Genomic DNA, 18,549 nt, shown 5'->3' on the forward strand with positions numbered 1-18,549 from the left:
CAAAACAGGGTGATGTTGAGGTTTTGCGGTATGTCGTTTGGGGCGATCCTTGCTTCCACGCTGCACTTCAAGCAACCCTGATTAGCACCGCCTAGAGCGATCTTCTTTCTCTTTAAAGGGAAAGAAAAACAGAAATGCCCCTCTCTCCTGTCTGTGATTTGCCTGAGCCGCTGAATGGTCTTGAGAAATAAGAAACACCATCCTTGCCACTCACCTGCAGAGGGGAAGCGACAGGGTCCAGCCCCCGACCCCTATTTCCCTGGGAGCCACCCCCACTGAGCATCATTTCGGAGGCACATCAACCGTTATCCCACCATGATTTCAGCGGGACAGTTCTTATGGTGTTCTTTAGTGGAATGCAAATCCCAAGGTTAGAAAATGGGACAGAAAGCTTTCTTTTAAGTAAAACTCCCCTCCCAGGGAAAGGAGGGGCAAACAGAAGGAAATAAGAAAGAGCTCAGTAGAAACCCAAAGACAAAAAAAAAGTTCACTTGCTCTAAGCTTTGGTTGGAGGCACGGAGTGAAGTCTCAGGAGGAGACATTTGTATGCAAGGAATATTTCTGTAGAAATGTCTGCCTTGAGCATTTCGACTGAGACTTAGACTCTTTGGGAAACAGGATGCTTACCAGGGAGAGGTGTATGCCAAATAAAGCTGGTTTGTTTTTAAGATGCCGCAAGAACACACAGCTAATTCCGTGCCCCCCTCTCCACGATTTCTGCAACAGAGAGAACGAGCCCCTTTCTGCTTACCTGAAGCGCTCACTCGGTTCCATCCTGGACAGAAGCAGAAAGAGGAGAGAAGCAGAGAACTGGAGTCGGGGACTCCCTTCCTTCCGACAATAGCAGCCTGTCTCCGCTGTCTCCGTGCGTTATGCAAGCCAGCTCTTTGATATATAAAGAGGGTTCGGTGCCCTCCTCCTGCCACTCCTTAGAGAAAGACATGCCATTGATTACTCAGGGTTTGATGTTCTGGGAGCCTGTGCATCTGAAAGGCGAGACCCTTTCCATGTGGGTCTTTCCTCCACCACCCGCTCAGTTTTCTCTGGGACGCAGCCAAGCTGTCCCGTGGGTCCCAGAGGAGTGAAAGGTCTTGTGATCAACCCATGATTAACTGGCTTCCTTTGTATTACCAGCACTACGAAGGAATTCTTGACGTGCCATGGTTTCCCAAGAAGCCTGACCCCTACCTGGCTAAGGGGATGGGAACTGTAGTCCAAAAGTTCTGGAGCCCAGGGCACTGGCTTGAAGGAAGCTGATATCTCTGTAGGCATCCTTCTGTCTCGAGAGACTATGGTAACGTGCTCTGAATACTTTACTTTTACTTTTATTAGACTTCTACCCCGCCCCCTAGACAAAGTCTACTCGGGGCGGCTTACATAAATAATAAAATACAACGATATAACACACATAATAAAATCCTACAACACTTATTTCTATATACACTGCTAAGATGGAATAGTTAAAGAAACAGAAAGTCAGTTAATGGACTGGAGGGAAGGCCTGCCTAAATAGCCAGGTTTTTAAATGGCTTTTGAAAACGCCCAGCGAGGGAGCCAGACGGATTTCAGTTGGGAGGCTATTCCATAGCCGAGGGGCCACTGCCGAGAAGGCCCGGTTTCTTGTTCTTTCCTTCCGGGCCCCTCAGCGTAAGGCCCCTCAGCCGTCCCTGCTGGCTTTGTCGAGTGATTCGGGTAGACTTGAATGGGAAAAGACGATCTGCCAAGTATCAAGGTCCCAAACCGTTTAGGGCTTTGTACATCATCATTAGCACTTTGAAATCAATGTGGAAATGAATGGGCAACCAGTGCAGAGCAGCCAGGATGGGGGAGATATGCTGATATTTTCTCACCCCACTAAGGAGCCTGGCTGCCACATTTTGCACCATTTGAAGTTTCCGCATGAATCTCAAAGGCAGCCCCACGTAGAGCGCGTTACAATGGTCTGATCTCGAGATTACGAGCGCGTGGACTAGAGTAGTGAGAGCCCCCCCATCAAGATATGGTCGCAGCTGGGCAATCCGCCATAGATGAAAATAGGCGGAACGGGCCACGGATGCCACCTGGGCTTCCATGGGTCTAGATGTATCCCCAAGCTGCGATCTTCGCTCTTTGCGGTGATGGTCGTTCCCCCAAAAGAAAGGGAGTTACCCGCTGATGGAGGGACCGCCCACCCTCAAGACGTAGGTGAGAAGATGTAGAGCTGCCTGTCATCAGCATATGCCCCACACCCCCTGATGACCCAGCGGCCTCATATAGATGTTAAACAACATTGGAAAGATGATCGACCCCTGCGGAACCCCACAATTAAGACTCCACGGGGCCGAAACATTCTCACCAAGCTGTACTCTCTGGGGACGGCCCTCCAAGAAGGATTGGAGTCAGGCAAGCACCAGGCCACCGATTCCCAGCTTGGAGAGCCTCCCCAGGAGGATATTTATTTATTTATTTATTTATTTATTTATTTATTTATTTATTTATTTATTTAGTTAGTTAGTTAGTTAGTTAGTTAGTTATTGCATTTATATGCCGCCCATCTAGACATACAGTAGTCTACTCTGGGCGGCTCATGGTCGATGGTATCGAAGGCGGCTGAGATGTCAAGGAGGACCAACAAGGACGTATTGCCCCCATCGGCCTCCCTCAACAGGTCATCCAACAGTGCGACCAGTGCCATTTCTGTACCATAGCGTGGCCTGATGCCCGACTGAAATGCGTCCAGGGCATTGGTTTCGTCCAGAAGCGTCTGAAGCTGGTCTGCTACCACCCTCTCCACCACTTTGCTAAGGAAGGAAACATTGGCGACGGGCCTATAATTTCCAATGTCATCCGCCGCCAAATTTGGTTTCTTCCTAATGGGCCTAATGAGTGTCTCCTTGAGGGCAAGGGGAACCTTGCCCTCTTGGAGAGACACATTAATTAGAGGTCTCGGAACAGCATCTAGTGCGGCTGAGAAGGCCAATTTGAGAGTGACCATCCCTTCCACACGGAAGACAAATACAATCTGTCCCCTGTCCAGCTCCCTGGTTTTGCTGGTTTCGGGACAGCCTCTTTCCCTCAGCCTGCTGGACAAGGGTGTCTTCAAATTGGGAGAGGCCGTGATGCACCGCCTGCCTTGTCCTTGTCCTCCGCTCTTCCTCAGTAGCATGTTGGACACCTTCCGACCTGAGGGGCCCATCTTCCAACTTCATATCTTTTAACCTTTTGTTTCTGTCCATGGAATTTTCTTGGCAAAGACACTGGAGTGGCTTGCCAGTTGAGTCAGAACTCTCCACTAGGACCTGTCCATCTTGGGTGTCCCTACACGGCAAAGCCCATAGCTTCTCTGAGTTACTCAAGCCCCTTCGCCACAACAAGGCAGCAATCCGTGAAGGAGCTCTCTGGACTACAGTTCCCCAAATCTCCCCAACCAGCCATGCCTCTAAGCATGCACTGAGTGCCACCTTCTCCTTCCCCATGAAGCTCGGTGTCATGCATCTGGAATTAAGCGTTTGCAAAACCATCTCTGTCCAAGAGACTGGACTCAAATGAAGCATGCTGACTCAGACCTCAGCGTGCTTCGTTTTAGAAAGGAACTGCCTCCACTTGCCTCCTGCCGGGTGCCATGCATGCCTCTAGCTTTCAGCAGCAGGAGATAGTCATGCAGGCCCTAAGAAGCTTCTTGTGATCCCACTTTCTGGTGCTTGGGAGGGTAGGGATCACATGGGCTCATAAACTGCAGAGGAGGTCCCATCATGCAAGAGCAGCAGCAGAAAGGAACTCCAGATGCATAGACAGGAGAACAGATGGGGCAGTTTTTGGAGGCTCTAGATCAGTGGTCAGGGAACAGGGATAAATTACCCCAAGTGGGGTAAAAATGAAAATCCTGGGGGTAATGAGGATGGCGGGGCAGGCATTTTACTCCCAGGCATTTTATTTCCGACGATGCTGTGTGTAGGCGGACATTCCGTCGTGGGGAGAGTGAGCCCCGGCTAGGAAATGCACAGGGCACCCACCTGCCCTCCTTGCCTCCAAAGTGGGGGGGGGGGAGGGCAGTGTACCGGGCCAGCTGGACTCTTTGACCAGGTGGGAGCCCTGGTCAGGGCTCTCCTTCCTGGCCGCGCCCACCCGCCTGGTGCTCTGGCGAGGAGGCCCCCTTCCTGCCCCGCCTCACCTGAGCTCATGGCCGGTGGACCTGCTGGTCCTGCGGGGCCCACCTCCCCTTGCCAAGGACGTGGTTTCCTAGTGGTGTGGTGGCTCCAGACTGGCTGCCCAGGCGGCGGTGGCAGGTCCCGAGTGAGCGCAAGGGGGGGGGTTGGCTGCGGATGGCAAGAGCCAAGGGGGGGTAATGTATATACGTATATAAATTTTTTAGGGGTAAAAGGTAAAAAAGTTCCCTGACCCCTGCTCTAGATAATCAGAATGAGCATTATGGAAGGCCAAAGTACACACGATGCGGGAGATCTAGAAACTGTACTTGCATTTTATCCAGAACTTGAAAGCACTGCTGTTTTTGACTATAACTGCCAGAATTGCGCAGCCAGCCAAGGTGGCCCGGGAATTCTAGGAATTGTCAATCTGTCATCAAGTCACCTCTGACCCCTAGTGATTCTATGAACTGACCTCCAAAAGGTCCTGCCCTTAAAAGCCGTGCTCAGGTCTTGCAAACTCAAGGTTAATGCTTTCCCTTATTGCATCAATCCATTTCGTGTTCAGTCTTCCTCTTCTCCTGCTGCCTCCAACTCTTCCTAGCAATATTGTCTTTTGCAGCTAATTTTGTCTTCTTATTAAGTGCCCAAAACATAGCAACTCACTTTGAGTTCTCCTAATTCCAGCCCAGGAAATTAACAGATCCAACCTATGGTTTTACTATCCAAGCACAGCATGCCTTTGGGCCTCGCTACCTGGATATTCTGGCAGTTGTACCCCAAAAAATAACATTTACAAGCAATTGCAACAGCATCTTCTTGCTGCTGTTTCCTGGAAGCTGCAATCCAAATGAATGCTGCTTCTGACACGGGCAAAGATCAGGAGGCTGTCTTAAGGAGAATTAGTTTTACTTCCAAGGCTTCATGAGGTTAATGCTTCCAAGCTCTAGAATAATGTTATAAGTAGCATCTAACCAACAAAAATGGCAATCATAGATCTTCTCTTATGTATTGTCTGATCCTCAGGCAGCTCTGTTGCAGACCAAAAAAACACAAAGCACTACAGTATACCCCATGATTCTTGTGGCAAAGTCCTCCTGACTTCATGGCAACTTCCGAACATCCGAGTTCCTATTATTTACAGCGCTGCTGAACTCTTGCAGACTTAAAGCATGTTAAATGAAAGGCCCATGGCTCTTAAACCAATTTCTGTTCTAGGGTGTAGCAGCACATGAGTCTGTTTTCAAGTTAATGTTATACATGTGAGTTTGCAGGAAATAACTCGGCCAACAATTATTAGCAAATGTGCATGACTGATAAGCGGCCCCTTGAACGAGGAACGGATGCCTCCAAGGTTTAGTCAAACCCTCTTCAAACTGCGCTGCGCTCTGTAAGGTAACCGGCATCTTTATAGATGTGTTTAGTGGGTTTCCAGAAAATGTCCTGCTTTCTCCACTAGTCGTTTCTGCTGCAGCTTTTTCGAGCCATCAGAGTCTCTCTTTGAGAAAGTGTAACAGCCTGTGGCTAGTTTCCTGACTATAGGGACTGTCTCGGAGCTCCGCTTAAGGGCTAGTGAAGCATCTTCTTTCCAAGCGTGAGCAGGCAAAGGTTTGAGAAGCAAGACAGGAAGACAAGACCTCTTCCTTCTTCAACCCACTGTCACCAAGTTGCTATTCCAGGCAAAGCTGCCTCCAAACCTCAAGGCTGCTCACATCTCTCTTCTTCTCTATGGAAGTGGCTGCACTCAAGTTCCTAAGCCAAAATTCAGCTTATTTCTGGTTTGCGGAGAGCAAGCCCAGGGGGTGGTGCATGCTTGCCCAGTGGCTCCTCTTGTGAGGTGAACAAAACACGGACCTTCCATCCCCATGGTTGGTTCATCACAACATCTGAATCCTACAATAGGGCTTGTCTCTCTCCCAACAATCCAGATAAATAGGCTGGTCATGTTGGCTGGATGCTTTTCTTATCTCTCAGCCAAGCTTTCTGTACACTATGCACTGCATTTCTGATCTGGCTGGTAGTAGATCGGTCACAACCAACTGAGGTCTCCGCAGCCTGAACAAATAATTTCTTCCCAGACTGCTAACTTGAAGATCCCTGGATAAGCCTAATTACTCCATGAGCTCAATCAAGAGAAAAGGACCCCAGCTATACTGATTCTTTTCACCCCTCTGTTGTACAGATACATTTTTTCCAGCGGTCACATGGTCTATTTATTTAACCGTGTTTACACAGTTTTGAACTGCAGCACTACATTTCTTTCTACAGTTGCGCCTTGCCTTACGAATGCTCTGACCTACGAACAGTTTGAGATACGAATCGCTCCGTTTGCAAAATTTTGCTTTCATTTGCCAATGGAGCTTTGACTTAGGAACGGGAAAAAAGGCAGGAAAAAGGGGCAGGAAATTCAAATATACTAACTGTTGGTGGCGAAGAGGCTGCTTCTTTGTAGCTCTTTTGCCCCAATGGTTAGAGCAGGGGTCAGGGAGATGTTTAACTTTTACAGTACAGGAAAGTACTGTACCGGGAAAGGGATGCAGCGGGGCCGGGCCACTGCTGGGTCCCGTTCCTGCCGGGCCAAGAACTGAGCGCAGCTGGCCATTGGTGGGCGGCTCCTGGCTGCTCTTCGGGGCTCCTTGCCCAACGCAGCCGGCCGTTGTCCCAGCAACGGTCAGTCCTTGGCCCCAAAGAGCAGCCCAGGAGCCGCCCACCACTCTGCATCATGGAGCCCATCCGGGAAGTGAGCAGCGCGGATGGACCCTGCGCCTGGAGCCAGAGCCATATATCTGATGTAGTGCATCAGCGATAGTCTACAAACAGCCAAACAAACTTCCCCTCTCCTCTGCCAAGACAGGGGAAGTGATTAATTTGCCAATATCCTGAAGTGGCTCACTTATTAATACCCTCGCTGGGTATTTTCAAAAAGCAATTAAAAACATTGATGTTTCGGCAGGCCTTCCCTCCTAGTTAATTCCTGATCCCCTCTTCTTTTCTTTCCTAATGTTTAACCCAATTGTCAAAAGTTTTCTTTTATGTAATTCTGTTGTTTTTATTGTTGTATCCCTTGTTGTAAGCCGCCTAGAGTGGTCTATCGACTAGATAGGCGGGATATAAATAAATAAATAAATAAATAAATAAATAAATAAATAAATAAATAAATAAATAAATAAATAAATAAATAAATAGTGGAAAAATTGAAGGAGGGAGGCTTGCTTTGGATCACAGACCCATGATGTGATCAATAGTAGGCATCCTTCAAGTCTTGAAAGACTCTGGTAACCTGATCTGAATAGAGGTCTTGGAACAGTGTCTAGTGTGGCTGAGAAGGCCAATTCGAGAGTGGCCATCCCTTCCACAGGGATCACAGACACTGGAAACCAATCCAAACCAGAAACGCAGAAACCCTTGGACAGGCACCAAAAAGGTACATGTAAGAACGCTCGGGTGTCTGTGTGTGCTCTAGGAAAGACATTGTCCGATCACCGTCTTTAAGAGCACAGCAGCCTGCTCCGGCAGCACTCCAAACAGCCCATGTAGTGAGCCTCTTAAGTTCCAAAATGGAACAGTCCAGCCAGTTTCCAGCGAGCAGCGCCTGGCAGTTAATGAGTTGGCCAGGAGAGGGAGCCATGAATCAAGGTCTTTGTCTAGGAAGGGGTTTAACACAGAATCCAGCCGTGGTCCTTCGCCACCGGAAGCTGGCTAGAGTCACGGCAGACACAAAATGCCATATTTAGAGCCATATTTCGAACACCCCTCAGGCCTGCAAAGGAAGAGTGGCTTGTGGCTTCTCCTGGATGAGACAGATTCCCTAGATTTACTTCAGTCTGGCTTCAAACCTGGTTATGAGACAGAGATGGCTTTGTTCGCCTTGGTGGGTGACCTACGCTGGGAACTGGACAGGGGAAAGTGTGTCCCTGTTGGTTCTGCGGGACCTCTCAGTGGCTTTTGATACCATCGACCATGGTATCCTTCTGGGCCATCTCTCTGGGATGGGGCTCGGAGGCACCGTTTTACAGCGGCTCAAATCCTTCCAAGGGGGTAACTCAGCGGGTGGTGCTTGGGGACTCCTGTTCAACACTTGGGCCTTTGGCCTGTGGGGTCCCTCAGGGATCTGTTTTGTCCCCTAGGCCATTTAACATCTACACGAAACCGCTGGGAGAGGTGGTTCAGGAATTTAGGGTTCAGTGTCAGCAGTATGTGGATGACACCCAACTCTCTCTCCCCATCTAAATCCAGTGAAGCCGTCTTGGTTCTAAATTGGTGTCTGGTGTCAGTCATGGACTGGATGAGGGCGAATCAACGGAAGCTTAATCCAGACAAGACAAAGGCGCTCCTGGTCGGAGGGCATCTCTCTTTAGGAGCCTGCCTGGGCATTAAAATAATTAGAGGTGTCCTTTCTCTCGGTCCCACCACCTTCACAGGTACATTTGGTGGGGACACAGGAGAAGGCCTTCTCTGTGGCTGCTCCCAGCCTTTGGAACTCCCTCCCACTGGCTGGCCCCATCTTGACTGACCTTCCCCAAACAGGTGAAGACCTTTCTCTTCAGGCAGGCTTTTCCTTAATAAATTGTGCTCTGAGAGGGTTTTTTAAATTAATGGTTGTGCTCTGTTGTTTTAAATATGTTCTAGTATTGATTTTATTACTGATTTTAATGTAATACTTGTTTAATTCTTTTTAAATATTTGTATACCTACTATTTTTAGCTTCTACATATTGTCTTTTTAATTATGTAAGCTACATTGGGCACATCATAGGACAACAAGACTCACTGGACATTTATTTATTTATTTATTTATTTATTTATTTATTTATTTATTTGTTCGTTCGTTCGTTCGTTCGTTTGTTGTTCGTTCGTTCGTTCGTTCGTTCGTTTAATTGAACTTATATGCCACCCATTTAGACATAGTCTACTCTGGGCGGCTCACAAACACATAATAAAAAACAATCAATATAAGATAACAGTTCCTAACATTAACTCAAAAACAGAATAGATAAAGAAAGAAAGAGAATTACGTAGAATCTGGAGGGAAGGCCTGTATATATAACCAGGTCTTAAGTTGGTTTTGGAAAATGCCCAGTGAGGGGACCAAGAGAATCTCAGGGGGGAGCGTGTTCCAAAGCCTGGGAGCCACTGCCGAGAAGGCCCGGTGTCTTGTTTTTTTCTTTCCGGGCCTCCCTCGGCGTTAGGAAAACATTATAATGCTAAGGAAAGCTGAAGGCAGTACAAAATGTGGAAGACCTAAGACAAGAGATGGATTGAGTCAGTAATGGAAGCCACTCCCATGAGTGTGTTGGGCTCAAGTACCTTTTGGTTACGGCAACATTGGTTCTGCTATCACCTTGTATGTGAGGTGCATAACACAGACTGCACAGAATTGGAAAAGGATAATAATAAGCAGGCACACATACTCTAGAGAGTGTGCATTGGGGAGGATGTTTACGGCCTATTCCATTAGGTTGAAATCTGTTAGATGTTCTGCATGACCGTTTAGTAATTTAGCATTAGTAAATTCACATTATGTGCATAGCTGTCTGGGTAGCTCAGTGAGTTGGGTACCTGGCGGCCGAGGCAGGGAGTCCAATGTCTGTCTGTGTCTCCTCTGAGAAGCACCAGCCTACATAGCCTTGGCCAAGCCACACGGCCCCGGAACGCCTTCGGAAGAAGAAACTGGTAAACCACTGCTGAGTCATCTGTACCTAGGAAAACCTGGAACAAGTCACCATGAGTCAGAACTGATTTGATGACACACAACTGTTAATTATGTGCATGTCACATAGCTTGATTACTCAGCATATTCCTACTATTGATCATTGCGTGTGCATTGCACAGATATATAATTTCTACTAGATCTCAGAAAACCAGCTACTGGTTTCACCCAATTCTCTCAACCAATGTGCTAAAAGAGGCCGCACCGAGGCTAAAAAGGCGATAACAAGGATCTCGGCCTTCTTGGTGGTGGCCCCCAATCAGTGGAATAAGCCACTGGGAGAGAACCCTCATCTATGCAAGAAGAACATGGTTGGCTGAAAGGAGAACCAATCTGGAGAAGACAAGAGAAGAGTTTTGGTCAGTTGACCATTAAGAGAGAGTTAAGATGCATCAGCTAGAGAGTGTCTCAGAGTAGGAATACAGTACAGTATGAGTTTCCACAGAGCTATTTATTTATTTATTTATTTATTTATTTATTTATTTATTTATTTATTTATTTATTTATTTATTTATTTATTTATTTATTTATTGCATCTATATGCCGCCCATCTAGACATAGTCTACTCTGGGCCGCATTTATTATAGTTACTTTGTATATAAGAGAACTTGTTCTAAAATGAAAAGTTGATACTGTTCATACATGAAACTTCAAGCTGATGAGAGTTTATAACTGTTATGCTTACTAAATAAAGAATTTTATTTTATGTTTCACTTTAAAACTGCTTGGCTCTTATGATTTGGGCTGAAGGAAAGCCCTTGGGGGGAAAAAACACAAGGCAGGTCCAGAGGCGATTAGCCAGGTAGCTGGTCACAGCTACCAACTGAGGTATGTAAGACTCCTTCCCTCCTTATCTTCAAGAAACCGGTGAAAACAGAATTATACAAAGCTGTCTTCAGTAACTGATCCTCCAAATGCTATTAATATTTATTTTATTTTCTTGTTCTTTATTTTTCTTTTTTGTATGCATTTTAGACCTATACTTGTGAATCGACAGAATTGTCATGAGTGTCTTGCGGGGTTTTTAAATTTTAATCTGTAAACTGCCCAGAGTAGCGCTTGCACTAAAGGGGTGGTATATCAATGCATCCATATTTGGCTTTCAGCTCTCATTTGATCACTGTTGGCCACAGCTAGATATTTTTGTTTAGCTTTTGCATTTTGTTTATCATTATAAAATATGTTTACTTTTAGTTGCCATATTTCCTTGACTTCTGTGCTTGCTGTATTACCTCCCACCCACCCCCTTTCTGCAAATCTGGCCACTGGGTGGCTAAAGGGAAAGCCGGATGGGTAGCGCTGTCTCCTCTCCATTCTACCCAGTGGACTGCTGGGGAGAAACCGATTGCTATCAGAGCTGTGATTCATAGAATCACAGAACCATGGAGTTGGAAGGGACCTATAAGGCCATCGGGTTCAACCCCCTTGCTCAAGGCAGGAATCCAGATCGAACCAGACAGCGAGCGGATCCTTCATTTTTGAAGATGACCACCTCCATCAGAGTCAGGTTCACCATTTATTTAGGGGGGAAAGAGAAGTGAGCGGCTAAGGCTGAGCAGTGGCTGACTAGCCCAATACAAGCCCAGAAGACATGAAAACAGTGTGGGGGCTTCTCAGATTTATTCCAGATTCCGTTGAGATGTTACATCTGTGCTTTCTCGCTTCTCTTTCCTTTGCGCGTCCTTGATCCTTTTTATTTCCAATTCTTTAGCCCCTTGTTTGAGAGACTGAATAGCGGTAGAAACACATCAGGATCTCAACCAGGACACTAGATTTTTTTTATTTTTTATTTATTTATTTATTTATTTATTTTTGCAGAGAACAGAACCCATCAGGGGCTGACTAGGCATCTTCGAGGTGGCTGCTTCCCATACTCACACCCGCTGACATGTTGAGTGATCTAGGTTAGGAAATTAGGGTGCTTGTGTCCCACCACCATGTTCCAGGGGATCCTGGCATACCACCCCAAAAAAGGTGCCTCCTTTTTAAAAAAAAATTAGCTGGAGAGGGGATCTGCACCCTGAGCCTGGCAGGACAGCTGTGATTGGCTGAGGGTGATGTCATCCTAGAGTCACCTAGGTTCTGCCCTGGACTACCCCCACCCTCCTTGCTATTCTGTTCCACCACCACCACCCCTCCCCGTCCATTTCCCATAAACTCCATTTCAAGAAAAAAGCAGATTGGCTCTGCTCTGCTGCAACCCTCAGTTCCCAAGGAGTTAACTTAAAGTGACAGGTGCAGCCAGGGACGCAACAGGGAGAAGCAGCTCCTTTCCATGTTCCTCCGAAAGGCTGCCTGGATGTCAAAAGAGATGTAATGGAGCACAGCTCTCTTCTGCCCCAGTTTATGCTCAGATGGCTGAGGGGGCGGAAAAAGCCCCACGGAGCTGTCTGAAAGCAGGCATCTTGCAGCACGGCTGACCCAGAGAACTCTGGTTTCCCAAGGCCTTCTTGCAGTGTCAAGCAGACGCCTGGGGTGGAGTCGTCGGTCTCCCTCCGGCCAAGAGAGGGGCAGCTAAAGACGCTCCATGCCAGGGCTTTGGTTTCAGAAGGAAACATACAGAGCCTTTCTCACAGCAGGGCAGCTGTCGGTGCTGCATGCCGAAGGACACAAGAGAAAGCCAGTCTAGATCACAACAGAAGTTAAGGCCAGATTAAAGCAGGAGCAATTCCAGAAACCCACAAAAACCCAAAACAACAACAACATAAGAATGGTTGTTGTTGGTTTTTCAGGCTGTTGGCCGTGTTCTTAAGGTTTTTCTTCCTAGGAATAAAAATCTTAAAAACACAGCCAAACAGCCCGAAAAACCTACAACAACCATCGGATCCAGGCTGTGAAAGCCTTCGAGAATAGAACAACATAAGAACACCATCATAATCACCACCAATAACAACAATAAACAAGCTACTCTTGGTGTGCATCTGCAAGTTATTCCAGGGTTAGGGAAATGGTGTAGAGATGAAATACATGGATTTTTTTAAAAATACAAATTCCACAAACCTGTGCCTGCAGCCGTTGCACCAGCTGCACCTAATCCATTTTGCCAATGGATCCAGAGGTCCTTTAGATGTAGAGCCAAACAGGGTAGCTGGATGTTTTCAAGGAAGCCGAAAGACAAGCAAGGCACCAAAGAATCTGCTTTTGACCTCTCAGCCCCCCTGGGACATTGTTTAGTTGTTCTGGTGTTTATTTCTTCATTATTTATTGGTTAGCCTCTTTTTCCATCCTGCCTTTTCTTCCAGAAGCAAAAGGCAGCATATGTTATTTTCCTGCTTCTGACCTTATCTTTCCAACGCCTTTGACGTAGGTCAGTCCGAGAGATAGCAACTGTCTGGGAGTCACCAAGGATGCAAAATAGCAAAGTGGGGTCTGATCTCTGGTCTCCTGAATATTTCAGGTACAACTATTCTGAAAGAAACAGTACTCGATTGTCCTGATGCATCACCAGAATTGTGGAGAAGAAGCTATCGGGAAGGCAGAACATGGAGATAATGTTTTCCTAAAGGCAAAGGTGTCAAACAAGGGTGGATTTAATTGGCTTATCTGTTTGACCTATGTATATACAAAACATACCATATGGAAACCTGGATTAGATTTGGATCGAATGGAAGAGAAAACTGGTTGAAGACACATCAATAACTTCAGATAAGCAGATGATACTATCTTACTGGCAGCAAGAAACAATTATTTGAAGCAACTAGAGATGAAATTTAAAGAAGAAAGTGCAAAGGCAGGATTACAGTTGAACACTGAGAAGACAAAAGCCATTACTACAAAAGAACTACCTAATTTTAATTTTCCACAATGAAGACATTGAAATAGTAAAACATTTTTCTACACTTTGGTTCAACCATCAGTCAAAATAGAGACTGCAGCCAAGAACCTAGAAGAAGAGAGAGACTTGGAAAGGTGGATGTGAAGGAAGTAGAAAAGAAGTAAGGATGTTTCACTAGAGACCAAGGCCAATATAAGAGTGGTATAAATATACCAGATGGGTGGGATATAGATAGATAGATAGATAGATAGATAGATAGATAGATAGATAGATAGATAGATAGATAGATAGATAGATAGATAGATAGATAGATAGATAGATAGATAGATAGATAGATAGATAGATAAATAAAATCTATACTATTATATTTGCAATGACTATGTAGAGATGTGAAAGCTGATCAGTGAAGAGAGAGGAAAATATGGTGCTGGAGGAGAGCTTTGTGGGGTACCTTGGACTGCCAGATGACAACTAAGTAGATCCTAGATCAAATCAAGCCTGAATTTTCTCTAAAGGCAAAATAAAAATAAAAATCACCACCTGAGGCTGTTTTACCATGGACAAATCACGTGAAGACTACTGGAAAATACAATACAGTAATGCTAGGAAAGGTTGAAGGCAGCAGGAAAAGAGGAAAACTAAATATGGGATGGACTGACTACATCAAAGAAGCCACAAGCTGGAGTTTGCCAAAGATGAGCAGGGCTGTTAACAATACGACTTTTGGAAGTCACTCAGTCATAGCATTATAGGTAAAAGCAAAATAGAAATCAAAAGTTTAAAAAATACCAAAACGTGGTGGCACATTTCAGACTAACTTTTATATATTTTTAATGTGAGCTTTCATGGACATTTCCACTTTATCAGACATAAGAGCAGTCATAGGTGGCTTGAAGGCCAGCTCCAGAGTCGGCTTGTGACTAGAAGGTGGGGGAGGGCACCCCACCTTGATATTTGAAGTGAGATGTCACCTATACTTTGACCATAAACCACCTATGCCCTCCCTATTGTCAAAACCTAACCTGGAAGTTCTGCAACGGGCCTATCGACATTAATCTGCCCCCAGCACCATCCTGAAATGGTTGCTCATATATTTCTGATTCCATCTTTGGTTGGCTAAGAAAGGGAGCAGCATCCTCTGTCCATCTAAAACCTCGTCACTTTCAGTTGGGCTATCTGCTCTAATAAAGTTACCTTTGCAGGCTCAGCTGCATGGCAGGCAGCTCCAGCAATCAGCATGGCAATTAAAAATAAGGTACAGTCGTTGGATATATCTCTGCACAGCATTAAGTACCGTTTGGGCAGAAGAGGCTTTTTTCCATGATTTTTTTTAACCAATGGCTCACCACATTTAATTCCCAAAGCTATGCTCTTCAACATCATCCCCTCCCACACACAAGACATGCATACAATCCTGCACCCACAGCATGCTACCAATGACTACACATAGCGTAACAATTTCCTACAGAGGTGCGTGGGAGGTAGCTAAGTTCGTCTGCTCCAGCAAAAACAGCAAAAAAAGGCTTGCCGTGACCTACAAAACTAATGAATTTATTATGGCACAAGCTCTGGCGCACCCTATGCATTTGAAGTAGTACTTCATGCACGTGGCGAAGGGCACAGTTTACCTAACCATGTGCTAAATGAATTGGTCATTTTTAAAAGGGCCACTTGAATTTTTATGGTTTATACACCATGTGAGAGAAGGGCAGCCTTCATGTGAAGGCTGGGAAGAGGAATAATTGCTGGGGGATTCTGGGAGCTGTCGTCTGGGAAAGATAACATTTCCAAATTCTGATTCAGACTGGGTGAGCAGTGCAACTGAAAGAAACTCAAAGTGCAGTTCTGCTTTACAAACAGTGATGCACAGAGCTAGTGTCCCTTGCTAATGTTTACATGTTAACATGTTGTTTAAGGACACAGCTATAGAGACTAACTATATACACATACACCAGCGGGAGGCTGGAAACGGACCTGCAAGCCTTCCCATTTGTCTTTTCAAGGAGTGAGACTGGATATCTGGATGAAATAATAATAAAATCGTAATGATGTATTTTGAACTGCAGAGCTCGAAGGGACCCTACAACCACTGAGTCCGGCCCTTCTCAAGGAGGCACAGCGGGGAACTGCACGCCCAACCTCTGGCTCCATAGCCAGAGACCTAAGAGCTATCTAGCAGTTAAAGGAAGAGGTTGTGTCTGAGCAGATGCCCAACCTAGGAATTTAATCCCATTGTTAGAGCCCAAGTTTTGATCTTTGCACCCTTGAGATGGCACTGTTATGTTGCATTTTATCTTATTTTTATAATCTGCCCTTGGGAGGTTTACTGGAGTTTAGCATACACAGCATTTATGCCTGGGGAGTACTTCCCCGTGGATTCCACTGGACCTCTCAGCAGCTTTTGAGACCATTGAACTCCTTCTGGCCCATCTCTCTGGGATGGGACTTGGAGGCACTGTTTCACAGTGGCACATATCCTTCCAGGAGGAGAGAACTCAAGAGGTGGTGCTGGGGGGTTCCCGTTTGACCCCTATGCTATTTAACATCCAGACGAAACTGCTGAGAGATTATTCAGAGTTTTGAGGTTTGTTGCTACCACTGTGCAGATGACACGGGTATCTCTCCTTGCCACCTAAGGAAGCTGCTTCAGCTCTAGATCAGTGTCTAGTGTCAGTAATGAGGATGAATAAACTGAAACTTAATCCAGACAAGACAGAGATGCGCTTGGTCAGTCAAAAGATAGATCAGGAAATAGGGATGCAGCCTGTGCTGGAGGGGATGGCACCCCCCCCCCTTGAAAGCCCAAGTGCACAGCCTGGAGGTACTCCTGGATTCATCTCTGAGTCTAAGTTTTGGCTTTGGCCACCAGTGTCTTTGCACAATGAGAATGAGTGTGCCAGCTGCGCCCATTCCTGGAGAGGTCTCATCTGGCCCTGGTGACACATGCCTTAGTTACATCCCGGTGGGATTACTTGAACACGCTCTACGTGGGGCTGCCTATGGAAACTCCAGCGGGTCCAAAACGCAGCAGCCAGATTGCTGATTGAGGCTGGACACAACAGGGATCACAAAACGCTCCTGTTACAGCAATTCCACCGGCTGCCAATCTGTTCCTGGGCAGAATTCAAAGTGATGGTTCTAACCTATAGAGCTCTAAAAAGCTGGGGCCCAAGGACGGCAACTCCTTTTATGAGCCTCATCAGGGGAGGCCTTCCTCTTGGTCCCACCACCCTCGCACAGGCGCTTAGAGTGGGGACCCAGGAGAGGACCTTCTCTGGTCTGCTCCCAGACTCTGGAACTCCCTCCCACTGGAGGCCAGCCTGGCTCCGTCTTTCCTGACCTTCCACAAGCAGGCCAAGACCTGTCTCTTCCGGCAAACTTTCCCTTCATGATAATCTGAGTGGAGTTTTTAAATGGTTTGTTGCACCTTACTTCTTTGAATGTGTTTTGGTGTTTTTTTTTTTTTTAATATTGTACTCATTTCATCTTTTTTAGTATATGTATACTCACTGTTGTTACCTTTAAATATTATAATTTAATTATTGTAAGCTGCCTTGGGCCCTTTTTAAGCAAATAGGCAGATTAAAAACAGTTTAAATAAAAAAAATAAATATTCTAAAAATGTTAGAATTTCATGGCTTCCTCCCTAATTCTCCTCAAGGCCTAATTTAGATGAGAGGGGAACATTTTGTTGTTGTTGCTGTTATGAAAAAAACTCTTAAATAAAATTTTTAGGCTTCTCCATGGTGGGGGTGTTTTTTTATGGGTGTCTGACTTTAAATACTGTAGCTCTGCACAATGAGGGGGTGTTTCATTCCAACCAGCCGCCCAGGTTTTTTCAAGAAATACCTTCTTCATCCCACACTTCTTCTCCCATTTACTTTTTTTAATCAGCTGGAACCATCATTGCTTTTTGTTTCCCACTACATGGGAGCACGGCCTTTCTTGCATTTGACCTGCTTTAAAATTCCTTGGTCTTCATTCACTTGCTTTAGTCCATCTCCATGCTCAGCATCCCACAATAAATCCACATTTTTAAACGCATCCACCCTCAGGCCCTGGAAATATGAGGACACCAATTTTCAGTCTTGCTTTAAGTTCCAGGTGCCCAACTTTAGGGCAGTTTTCTTATGATTGTTGCATGGTGCAGAGTTATCAATCTGCTTGTCGGCTTTCACCCTAAATCCCACATACCCCAGGAGGTTAACAGACCATGGCGAGGTAGCACCTTACTGGCTGAGGGCTGCCCAGCTTAAGACGGGAGGTAGCTTACCTAGTGAGGTGCAATGTTCTCTCCCACCATCAGAAGTAGCCCCTGGCATCATGCTCTACGCCAATTGAGCAAAGACTTATAACCAGTAACTGCTACTTCCTGTGTTGTTTCAACACTGTATGCGAAGCTGGAGCATCCTCTCCAGAGCATGAAGCCTGGGTAAAATAATATGGAGGACAGGTTGTTACTTAAGCAGCAAATTCTCCCTCTCCATGTCACTGAAATAGTCCAATGGAAAGGCAAGAGCCAAAACAACTGGTTCCAGCAATGTCGCAGGAGTTGCCAGAACGACACGAACTGCCTCCGGGACTCCGGCTCCGGATTTTGCCTCGAGGTTAACTCCTGAAGCCTTTTCCATCAGGGGATATAGCCACAGGGCAGTGGAGGTTTGGAATTGGAGTTTTCCTTCTCCTAGATGGGCTGCCTTCCAAGGCTGATGAGCCCCACCTACCCGGCCCGCTCCCTAATAGTGTGGAGATTAGAACACAGGCCTCCAGCTGCCGGACCTTATCTTCCAAGAGGACCACCAGCTTCTTCCGTCCTGAGAATGGCTGCTGGTCATATTCCAAAAGATCTACTGTATGGAGAATTTGTGCAGGGAAATCGCCCCAGAGGGAGACCACAGCTGCAATACAAGGACATCTGCAAGTGGGATCTGAAGGCCTTAG

The 18,549-nt window shown here is 46.1% G+C and overlaps 1 protein-coding gene across 1 annotated transcript in view; it reads right to left on the minus strand.

Moving 5' to 3' along the window:
• Nucleotides 1–18,007, minus strand: part of LOC110090826 (purine nucleoside phosphorylase) — a 27,565-nt gene extending 9,558 nt beyond the window's left edge. The window contains exons 1-3 of the mRNA XM_072996631.2: nt 17,882–18,007; nt 9,683–9,832; nt 752–928 (exon numbers count right to left, since the gene is read on the minus strand). Of these exons, the coding sequence (XP_072852732.2) occupies nt 752–774 (23 nt within the window). The 5' untranslated portion in view covers nt 775–928; nt 9,683–9,832; nt 17,882–18,007. The remainder of the gene's footprint in view (nt 1–751; nt 929–9,682; nt 9,833–17,881) is intronic.
• Nucleotides 18,008–18,549: the final 542 nt, after the last annotated feature.

Source organism: Pogona vitticeps, chromosome 4 (genome assembly GCF_051106095.1).
Source record: "Pogona vitticeps strain Pit_001003342236 chromosome 4, PviZW2.1, whole genome shotgun sequence".
NCBI lineage: Eukaryota > Metazoa > Chordata > Lepidosauria > Squamata > Agamidae > Pogona > Pogona vitticeps.